General features: G+C 46.7%; 1 protein-coding gene across 2 annotated transcripts in view; it reads left to right on the top strand.

Moving 5' to 3' along the window:
* The first annotated feature begins 164 nt into the window (after positions 1-164).
* cpne4b (copine IVb) overlaps positions 165-12,144 on the top strand; it is a 29,096-nt gene continuing 17,116 nt past the window's right edge. The window contains exons 1-6 of one of the 2 annotated variants that reach the window (XM_030347958.1): positions 165-410; positions 4,898-5,167; positions 6,957-7,136; positions 9,531-9,602; positions 10,306-10,380; positions 11,887-11,970. In XM_030347958.1, the coding sequence (XP_030203818.1) occupies positions 7,116-7,136; positions 9,531-9,602; positions 10,306-10,380; positions 11,887-11,970 (252 nt within the window). In that variant the 5' untranslated portion in view covers positions 165-410; positions 4,898-5,167; positions 6,957-7,115. The remainder of the gene's footprint in view (positions 411-4,897; positions 5,168-6,956; positions 7,137-9,530; positions 9,603-10,305; positions 10,381-11,886; positions 11,971-12,144) is intronic. The other variant, XM_030347959.1, reaches the window with a different exon arrangement.

The following is a 12,144-nucleotide window of genomic DNA, read 5'->3' on the forward strand; positions in this document are numbered from 1 at the left end:
CACATGAGATAAGGACAATTCCAACTCCTCCACCCGACCAGATTTGTTTCGCATTAATGTCGTTTGATGTAATGGCCACGAGAGGCCGCTGGTATACAAACGGAGGCCCCTCGTGCCCATGTGTGTACCTACAGCGCGCTCCTCGAGCGGGTTAGAAACTCCTGTTAAGTGGAGCGCCGTGCTCCTCCTCCGGCACACCGCTTCCCCGGTGCACACCCAGGTGCACGGAGCGCAGCACCGAGCCGGTCAGTTCTGAGGCTGTCAACGCTGTGAGAGGCTGTTTAGTGGTACAGCACATTTAACAATAAAAGAGAGAGGGAGATGGAGCAGAGGACGCCAGAACAACCGTAATTGTCAAGTCCGGTCCAGTGAAGTTCTCCGGTGGAGGGTCTTTTCTCCCGGTCGTTGAGGTGAGTTTTCGACGGCGGGAAACTGTAGCAGCTGGAGGTAATTGTGGCGCTACTGGACACATTTCACCGCCAGATTTATTTTCCACATCATGTATATCATGTATATGTAAATGCTCGTCAAATGGTTATTGATTCAAATATCATTCTCCACGACGGCGGATAACACCTTCAATAGGATTATGTATACTTATGGTTGTGGATGAAAGCTATATTTTCCAACGATAGAGGTGCGATAGTTGCAAAACATGTTATATGTGGTGGATCCAGATTGGGTCACCTTTGGGCGCTGATCTAGTTGTTTGACAGATTACCGTATGAAATCTCCCCATGGTCGGAATTCAATTAACATATTTTAACGAGGGATGGCATTGTAAACTCTTACTTAGAAGTCAAACTTTGAAAGAATTAAAAAGCATGTCGTGTATAGATATAGGGTCTGCGCTGTCAGAGGGACCCGTGTCGGTTGTGTTAAAGGTTCGGTTCGAAATCCATCAGAGAAACGAGAGGTTCTCCCTTCTTTCTCTCTCTCTCTCTCTCTCTCTCTCTCTCTCTCTCTCTCTCTCTCTCTCTCTCTCTCTCTCTCTCTCTCTCTCTCTCTCTCTCTCTCTCTCTCTCTCTCTCTCTCTCTCTCTCTCTCTCTCCAACCCTCATCCTCTCACGATGCGTCTTATAAATACTCTCTTTATTGTCTTTCTTCTCTGTTTGTAAGTACACTTCATTTGCTGGGTCAGTCTCCAGTCCCTTTCCCAGAGCATATGCTATGAGGCAGCGAGACAGAAACGGCTGACAGCCTCACTTCTCTCTCTCTCTCACTCACAGAATAGCTCGATAGCCTACCAGCCTAATATGTTATTTAACGTAACACACCCCAAACAGAACTATCAATACTGATTAAGAAAAATGTATTTGAATTATTTAATTTCCGAATCAATGTCACATTTTACGCTCTTCACCATCCACGTGTATGCACTGCCTCTCTCTCTATATCCCATACTCGCTCTCTCACACTCTCTCTCTCTCTCTCTCTCTCTCTCTCTCTCTCTCTCTCTCTCTCTCTCTCTCTCTCTCTCTCTCTCTCTCTCTCTCTCTCTCTCTCTCTCTCTCTCTCTCTCTCTCTCTCTCTCTCTCTCTCTCTCTCTCTTTTTCTAAAGGTCAAAGTCAAGGTTCATGTCAATGGTGGTAAAGCCATAATTGATGGCCAATATGTGCTCCGTTAGAGTTCACAGTAGAGAGCTTTGGAGCGTTTTATTGCATCTTTAGACGGCCAGGTATTCAATCTCGGCCCCTCGTTTACCATCATAGCCACTCTGGATTGGTTATTGGCAGTGCCTATTTGGCTGCTAAGTATTTCATAAATGTTACATTGCAATATGAGGCGAGTTATCTCTGATTAAAAAACACTTATTTCCCACAGCAAATTATTGTTTATGATAAAATCAATGCTAATGAAGGCCTGACATTTTAGCGCGGAATCACTGTAGGTATTAAATGTTGTTTCAGTAATATGTGGTCATATGGAGAGCCCTCATGTATAATATACAGGGTTGTTTATTCGCAAAAAACTTTCTGTGTTGTTTTCAAGAAACGGACGACGTTGAGCGATCTCAGCTGCAGCGTGCGATTCACATTTCCCAAATCGTTTCCACACAAATTACATTGCCTAAACTGAACTCTCAAATACAAGAGTGTATTGAGGAGGATAATCACCTCGGCCATGTGCCTGGGCTGCTTTATAATTGTAATTTAGACGGTTGGAATTGGTTCCCCTGCATCTTGTGTTGGGAAGAAGTTTCATTTTCACGACGGGCAATCTTCATATCTTCCATTACTATCAATGTCATCGGCTGTCAACTGGAACTGACAGGCATCTGCTGCCTCCCACATGCACACACACATACACACACACGTGCATGCATGAATGCATACACACAGGCGCGTGCGTGTACGCACATACACCCAAGAGTGCACGCATGAATGCACACACACAGGCGTGCGTGTACGCACATACACACAAGGCTGAGCGCACGTGCGCACACACACACACACACACACACATATCAAAAACAGACCCACACACTCAAAAATGCGTTTGCGTACACACACACACATGCATGCACACACAAACACACATTCACATACGCACTTGCACACACACATACACACCCACAAACCTACGTGCACATCCACAAACCCACATGCGTGCAGACACACGCAAATGCATGCACACACACGCACACACACACACACACGCACATGTATGCATACACACACACACACACACACAAACAGCACTCACAGCACACATGATGTGATGAAAAACTACAAAAAATCTGGCTTCAGAGACACACAAATAAAACACAAACACATGTCAAACACACACAAAACACCACCATTGGGTTTGCATACGACAAGACACAAAACACCTCCGCCTACACCTCAATCTGTTCTTCGTCAACCGGCCAACTGAACGGTGCCATGTGCTCCTTCCCCACGTGCACGACGCCGGCACCTAGCTAAATATACTCTCACACACACAGGCGCGCACACACTCACACACACACACACACACACACATACACACACACACACACACACACACACACACACACACACACACACACACACACACACACACACACACATACACATGCAAGCAAGCATGAATTATGGAAGAAAGACCGTGGAAGGAAAGACTGAGATGGTCAAGAGAGATAGAAGAGAGAGGGACACATCGAAGGAGAGAAAGAAGAAGGGGGATTTGGGAGTAGAGTTGGAGAGGGAGAGGGGGAGAGGGAGACAGGGAGTGGGAGACATTCAGGTCAGAGTCAGACCCACTTTCAAGAGCTTCGCTCCCTTAGGATGCCACCGCTAGACCATGGCATTAATATTCTGTTCGTACCATCCACCAGGCCAGACTGGTGAGGTCTCTGACTAGCTTGATTTAAAGGCTTGGCTAGACGCCTTTCAGGATATACTGTGAAAATAGCTCTTTTAAGAACTGACCTTAATGAGAGAGAGCTTGGCTTGTCATGGCCATGGACGCTCAATTATAGCTGGTTTTCTGCTTTTTTGTTTTTGTGACATGTTAATCTATAAACGAATCCGAATACTATCCAGCATTCAAGCAAAAGCCTTCATCTAGCTAGTGACTGACAGAGAGCAGAGATACATTGAGTCATGTTGGAACAGGCAGGGGTGAGGCGTGATGGGCGACCGATTGCACATATTCAGGGGTATCACGTCTGATAACTAAACAGACCGTAAAACTCTCCTGTTCTCTGAGCAGTTTTTCAAAAAGTAAAGGGTTTAGTGTTGATATAGAACATCACTTCAGGGACAACCGTCTTCTGTTCACCATAGCAGCTCCTCTGAAGGAGCTGTTTATAAAATAACGAGAACATGACATATGGAGTTATGCTTCTGAGAGATGGAATAGAGAGCGTGCTGTACTGGGGATGTCTTAGGTGGATTCCTCCCTCCTCACTGATTTTGCCACTGTGTCACACACAAATACACTCCAGAAACCTGAGATAAGGATACGTGGTGTTCTGGTTACTCAGCAGAATCTGATGCTGTGTGTGTGTTGTGTGTGGTTGTCCATGTGTGTTGATTGTAAACACATGTGTTTTGCAAATCAAATTTCAATGTGAGTTGGTGAGTGTAGGCATCTCTTTGTTTTTTTCTGGCCTGTGTGTGTGTGTTTGTTTATGTTTGTGTGTCTGTGTTTGCGCGTGTCCTGGTGTGGAAGTGTGTGTGAAGAGCTTGTGGATTGCGGGCCGCTCTGACCTTGAGTTGTGTGCTTGCTCTCGCTGACTGCTTAGTCAGGGCCACCGCAGCCACATCTGCTCCTCTCAGAACAAACAGCACAGTTCAGATGAACTGCAGCACTGGATAGCAAGACCCAGTCAGAACCACCACACCACACACCACACACACACGCACGCACGCACACATGCACGCACGCACGCACGCACACAGACACACACATACACACACACATATACACACACACACACAAACACACACACAAATTGCTTGCTTAAAACAAATGCATATAGATCCATCTATTTGTCTATCTATTTGCTATCTATTCATTTCTCTGTCTATCAAGCAAACTATCCGTCTGTCTAGGAATTGCTCAATCTATCTCTCGCTCCATCTATGTACTACTCTATCTATTATTCTTCCTATCCATCTATATCCGTCCATCTATGTATCACTCTATGTAATCTATATATCTATCCATCCATCATTATATATAGTCCATCTATCTTTTGCCCTATCTATAAACAGTATATTTATATAAATCCATCTATTTGTCCATCTATTTTGATTCATCTATCCATCTATCTGTCTATCTTCCTATCCAACCATCCTTCATCGATCTATTCGATGCATGCATCTCATAGATGAAACTATAACTCATTCCCTTGCTCCTTGTCTCCCTCTCTCTGGGTCTCTCTCTGGGTCTCTCTATCTCTCTGCAGTGCGTGAGAGAGAGAGAGAGAGAGAGAGAGAGAGAGAGAGAGAGCTTCTTGAGTGCTGGGAGCGTGCGCTGGAGAGCGTGTGTTGGAAGTGTGCAGCCATGAGCAACATCTACGAGTCGGCCGAGGCCACGCTGGGCTTCATCAGCTCCCCGTGTCTGGCCAAGGTGGAGCTGCGCGTGGCGTCCCGCGGCATCTCCGACCGCGACGCCCTCTCCAAGCCCGACCCCTGCGTGGTGCTGAAGATGCAGTCTCACGGCCAGTGGGTTTGAGGTAATGGCGGGCCAGGTTGGGGCGTTGGGGTCGGTGGGGGCGGGGATGGAGGCGGTGGGGGCTCGAGGGTGAGGTTAGAAGGGAAGGGGTTGGTGCAGGTCGTTGATCTCGGATGGCATGTAATGATGACTGGCACAGCAAGCGTCCAAAACCCCCCAAACTCCCCCTGCTCAGCATCCCTTTCCCCCCATCGGGTGCAGGGATGCTGAGCAGGGGGGTTTCGCCGTAGCCGTGGATACACTTGTTCATAGCATATAAACGTATAAACTCAAGCGCCTCGAAGGACCACATAATGGATTTAATTTGACGAGGAGCATCGATCGTGCCTGGGGGGGGGGGTCGCTCCACCTCTGTTTCCACCTGTGCTTGCAGTCCATTTTCGGTTTCTAAATTACCTCTGTGAAGCGGTGCCCCCTGCGCTAGGCTGCGAACCGTGGACCGTCAGCAGCACACAACAACACACACACTGGCGTCTTCAAAGCTTCACTTTATTCCCCAGGGCCGTGTTGGCCGTTTGAACGGCAAAACGCAATTTCAGAGAAAGACGAGATGTGGGCCAAAAAAATGAGATTTGTTTTGACCTAAGAGAATACAGTCGGAGTAACCCACTGGAATGAGCAGAGCCTCGAAGCGCCCCAATAATCTCGTTATATTGAGCGGAGGCAGGGTTCTGGATGCAAAATTCCCCTGAAACGTAATCCGGGCCAGCATTGATTATTGAAAAGCAGCAAGCATTGCGGTAGTATGTTGATGATGGCGCTGCAGCACTCACTGCTGACGTTGGAACGGACGTTCCTGCTCCAACCCCAAGCTGCCGATGTCTAGTAGGCACCGTGAGAGATAGGAGCAATAAGGCGCGGGGTCTATCGGATTGGGAGTGGGGAGTAGCCCTACTTTACCTTCTCCAATTCTTTTATTTCTTTACCTCTGGGGAAATATAGGTGAATCCGACTGCATTGTCTGCCTCATGAATATCTAGCTTAAACACGGAGGGAATATACCCATGCCCACACAATGGACCCGCCTATATGTAAGCACAAGCACGCACACACAAACACACAAACCCACACACACACAAACACACACACAATCACACACACGCCTATATATAGACAGAAAAACACAGAAACACATACACACACACACATATACACACACACACACAACACACACACAAAGCCATAACAGCCATGCTCTATGAATGATGCACATTACTCTCACACATTCACATATGCAATCTCCACAGGGGCTGAAATCGTGTTTACAGAATGTAGTTCACTTTATATGCTCCTCGGAGACCCCCATAAAAGCTAGTTTGGCAATATTCAGTGCATTCTCCTTGTGTGACTTCAGTTTGTGTGTGTGATTTTCAGTTTGTGGCTATATGCCTCAGGGTTATCGACTGGCTTCCAGTTTATAAGGAACTCAACAAAATTCCCCAAGATCGATCCATGCCACTCTCGACAACATTCCATTCACAATAACGTCTTTTAAATTGGTACCTACATTTGTGTACAGCATTTGAAGCATAATGAAAGAAACGTTTTTTTGTCTTCCGGGCAATGACTTAATCTGCATCTTGTCAAAACTAACAAGACAACAGATTATCTGCATCTAGAGGAGTGTGGTGCTGCTGCTGCTGCTGCTGTGGCTGCATCGTACACACGCATGCCACGTGAAATGTAATGAGGTTTGTATGTGTGTGTGTGTGTGTTGTGTGTGTGTGTGTGTGTGTGTGGTGTGTGTGTGTGTGTGTGGTGTGTGTGTGTGTGTGTGTGTGTGTTCAAAGGTGGACCGCACAGAGGTGATCCGCAGCAGCATTAACCCAGTCTTCTCCAAAGTCTTCCTGGTGGATTTCTATTTTGAAGAAGTCCAAAGGCTCCGCTTTGAGCTCCTCGACATCAGCTCCGGCCACAACGGACTCCGTGACGCTGACTTCCTGGGGGCCATGGAGTGCACTTTAGGACAGGTCAGTACCCCTCCCTTTCTATAGCATAGGTCCAATAATAAAGAATATCACTAGACTGTAAAACACCGAAGTGGCCTCGTCGTAATACCCTATCACGAGGAGAGAATCACTAATCGTCCAGTAGCGAGCCGGGTATACAAGCAATTTTCTTAGCTAGTCCATCTTATGACCCGTAAACAGTATTATGGTCCATGAAACGGATCCATATCTCACCTCCCCTGAATGCTAATTGTTGTTCTGTCGGTTGTTATTACTTGTGGGAGTATTTGAAGAGCTATGAAGAGGACAAACACAAGGTCGTTGTTCATCACTGTTTATGTAGAGTCTGGTCTGTACAACGTTTATGCATGACAATTAATTCTGTGGCTGGATAAGTCCAACTTTTGGGATTTCTAAACATGCCCCATTGAACCTTGGAATCAGATACTGCATTACACCCGTCCATAAGTAATAAGTTATTATGTGTCTCTAGTCATAAGAATTGTGAGGTCTATTGAAATAATCAGCATAAGCTGAAGATAAAAGAGACAGAGTGGAAGCTGTGCAGAGAATCGTAATGAAATGTCTTCTCTCTGCCTCCTGCGTACCCATGAGCATTACTTAAAGTGCTGAATGAAACAGAAAGTAATGAATTTAATGTGGATTTGGAAAATATCTGAGGCAGGACAGCGTTATGGGGAGGCTGTCTGTCTGAAGACCAAAAGGTAATGAGTTCCATCCCCAAAGTCTGCAGCCTATCTCAAGCCTATCTCGCTGAACTTATCCGATACCTGCTCTTAAAGCAGAGGTAATTAATGACCGCTATCTGAATTCACTGTAAGGTGCGATGGATAAAGGGCCTGCCTAAACGACTTGAAAGTAAATAGGAATTGCGTATGCTCATTCAATGGCAGAATACCCGTTTCAAATCTTCTCTGTTTTGCGCCAAGTAGTCATTAATATGTTATAATGGGGTCATTAACGTTACGAATAATACCCAAGGAAACACAAGGAGGCGGCAAAATATTAATAAGATCACGCCGGTAGAGTGTACAAGTAAGAGACAAGAAGAGGCACCTTTAATTAACACTGAAGAGGAATTGCCGAAAGAGTTGAGCAGATAGTCGAGAGAGAGAGAGAGAGAGAGAGAGAGAGAGAGAGAGAGAGAGAGAGAGAGAGAGAGAGAGAGAGAGAGAGAGAGAGAGATAGAGAGAAATACATTAGAGAGAGAGAGAGAGAGAGAGAGAGAGAGAGAGAGAGAGAGAGAGAGAGATAGAGAGAAATACATTAGAGAGAGAGAGAGAGAGAGAGAGAGAGAGTGGGAGAGAGCGAGACGTCTGCAATCTCTAGACTCTCTTCAAAGGTTATTTCAGCGGCTATGAAATTAGATTATTGATGGGAATGTGTTTCGTTTCGAGGAGGTCAGATTTTAGGTTACGACAGCAGGACTTTGTGACACTTGACTTAATTTACTTACTTAACACCTCATTGACCTCCACGGGGGGAAATGAGTCTGCACACTTCACCCGAGGATGCATCTTTCAAAAATCCGCTCTAATCAGGTCAAAACACATATGACTAAGGTGGGACAGGTGTTACACAAGGGCCTGTTTAAATATAATATTTTTAATTAATCTCAAATAGAACAGACAAAAACACTGTTCTATGTGTATGAATGTAGGATGAAATGATGGCTGATCCCAAGGGAGATCTAGTTATTATTGAAGTAAACAGTTCCCTCCTTTATTTTAACCAAGCTGAGTAATGCAGACCTGTATCTTAGCTCTCTCCGATGTCCTGGAACCACTCTGCTCTGGGATCGTTTGATACGCCTGGCAGTCCTCCCCTCCCTTATCTCCTTGCTGTACTGAAAATCAAGTATTTGATTGACAGGAGAAGAGCTAGCAACAGGGATGTGCTGCAGTAGCAAGGTATAAAAGATTAGTAAAATACAATGCTATAGGTATCACTCCGATACAATTTCACAAAAATCATAGTGGAAGTACAAAAAGAAGGAGGGGTGGGGCTTTATAAAGACATGCAGAATCCATGACCCATTTTGCTAAGACCCAGAGCAACACAGAGAGAGAGAGAGAGAGAGAGAGAGAGAGAGAGAGAGAGAGAGAGAGAGAGAGAGAGAGAGAGAGAGAGAGAGAGAGAGAGAGAGAGAGAGAGAGAGAGAGATTGTGGGGGAAAGAATAAATATACTACTGCTGATTTTCTGCCAGTGCTGACAGTACATCAGCTTATTCCTAGATCTCATACATTTTGCGTGTGTGTGTGTGTTTGTGTGTGTGTGTGTGTGTGTGTGTGTGTGTGTGTGTGTGTGTGTGTGTGTGTGTGTGTGTGTGTGTGTGTGTGTGTGTGTGTGTGTGTGTGTGTGTGTGTGTGTCTGTGTCTGTGTCTGTGTGTTAGATTGTCTCCCAAAGGAAACTGACCAAAGCCTTGCTTAAGCAGGGAAACACGGCTGGAAAGTCCTCCATTACGGTAGGAAAATTACAGGCTGCGCACACACACACAGACACACACACACAAACACACACACACGCACAAACACACACAATGCAACCACACAAACACTCTCAGACACACACACACGCACATACACAAACACACGCACACACACACAAACACACACACGCACACAAACACACTCACAAACGCACAAACACACACCACACAACCAAACAAACACTCTCAGACACACATGAACAAACACACACATACACACACACACACACACACACACACACACACACACACACACACACACACACAAACACACACACACACACACACACACACACACACACACACACCCACACACACACAAGAAGAAAGAATAAGTGCTGAAACAGAGGACAAACAGATCAAACTGTGGATAGATGCTTGACAGTAATTGTGGCCCCTTAGAGGCTCATTTAAACACTACAGGTGTTTTACAAATCGCTACCTTTTATTGCGGATATCGTTATTACATAAGCGCAAACACACATACACGATCAAACACACACACACACACACACACACACACACACCATAACCAGCGTTTTCACTGAGGAGAGATAACAAGGCTGAGGATGTTAGCTGTTGGACATGTAGTTTTTCTCATTAACATCTCTATCTTGTGTCACTCTGGTTTCCCTCTCCCTCTCCCCCCTCTCATCGCTCCCCCCTCTCATCTCTCCAGGTGACAGCAGAGGAGCTGTCTGGTAATGATGATTATGTCGAACTCTCCTTCAGTGCTCGTAAGCTAGATGACAAGGTTTGTGTTTGTGTGTCTGGTGGGTGGGGGGTGTATACATGTATCGCTGTGTGTGTGTGTGCGGGGGTGGGGGGGGGGGATGGGAGGGTATCTGTTGGGTTTGGTGGGTGTGTATTTGTGTTGGTATGGCTCTGAGTGGGTGTGAGTTAGTGGGCAAAAAAAAGGCGATGGCTGGTGTGGAATACCGGATTAGGAGACCGAGCACTCTGTTAACGCTAACATATTTGACCACACACGCACAGACTAACACACGTACACAAACACAGAGACACACACTCACACACACACACACACACACACAGCGTTAAGTCAAGTATTAGGGGGGTCATTCTGGGATTGGTTGGTGAATAAATTGCACCTCACCCCATCTCCCTCCTACATACACATGCAAACACACACACACACACACACACACACACACACACACACACACACACACACACACACACACACACACACACACACACACACACACACACACACACACACACAAACACACAGACAATAACACACAGTAACACGGTAACACAGTCCACACTCGTCCGCAGACCAACTCAGCCGTAAACCTAAAGTACCTTTTCCAACACACACCCTGAGAGACCCAGATGAATAATCCAAACCCATTGGAGGAGGGCAGGGCCAAGGAGGAGCGACAGGAGGGTGAGGCTTAGGAGGAGAGACAGGAGGGAGGGCAGAGGAGGAGAGACAGGAGGGCGGGGCTTAGGAAGAGAGACAGGAGGGCGGGAACAAGGAGGAGCGACAGGAGGGCGGGGCTTAGGAGGAGAGACAGGAGGGCGGGAACAAGGAGGAGCGACAGGAGGGCGGGGCTTAGGAGGAGAGACAGGAGGGCGGGGTTTAGGAGGAGAGACAGGAGGGCGGGGTTTAGGAGGAGAGACAGGAGGGTGGGGCCAAGGAGGAGGGACAGGAGGGAGGGCAGAGGAGGAGAGACAGGAGGGCGGGACTTAGGAGGAGAGACAGGAGGGAGGGCAGAGGAGGAGAGACAGGAGGGGGGGCAGAGGAGGAGAGACAGGAGGGCGGGACTTAGGAGGAGAAACAGGAGGGCGGGACTTAGGAGGAGTGACAGGAGGGGGGACAGAGGAGAGACAGGAGGGGGGGCAGAGGAGGAGAGACAGGAGGGAGGGCAGAGGAGGACTGGGGGAAACAAGGAAGGGAACGGAGTCAACAATTCTGCTATTCTTTACTTTTTGAAGGATTTACGCTGAATAAAGCCAACCGATCTGGTTTTGGTTTCTTATGTGTGTGTGTGTGTGTGTGTGTGTGTGTGTGTGTGTGTGTGTGTGTGTGTGTGTGTGTGTGTGTGTGTGTGTGTGTGTGTGTGAGTGTTTGTGTGTGTGTGTGTGTGTGTGTGTGTGTGTGTGTGTGTGTGTGTGTGTGTGTGTGTGTGTGTGTGTGTGTGTGTGTGTGTGTGTGTGTGTGTGTGTGTGTGTGTGTGTGTGTCTGTGGGTTTTTGTGGGCTTGTGTGTTTGTGTGTTGTTTCCTCTCAAGGATTTCTTCAGCAAATCGGACCCCTTTCTGGAGATCTTCAGAATAAACGATGACGGGACTGGTTCGCTTGTACACCGAACAGAGGTATTTAGGACAACCCACAAACACACGAAAACAGGCATTTAACGTCGGCAATAGCCTGTCTGCCTTTTTGAATCAATGTAATTTGGGTCAGTACTGAGGTTTTAGGAGATTGAGGAGAAAAAGCTGGTGAATCTCCATGAAGGTTTGTTACACATACGTTATCAATGTTGTCAC

The sequence above is a fragment of the Gadus morhua genome, chromosome 22, assembly GCF_902167405.1.
Source record: "Gadus morhua chromosome 22, gadMor3.0, whole genome shotgun sequence".
NCBI lineage: Eukaryota > Metazoa > Chordata > Actinopteri > Gadiformes > Gadidae > Gadus > Gadus morhua.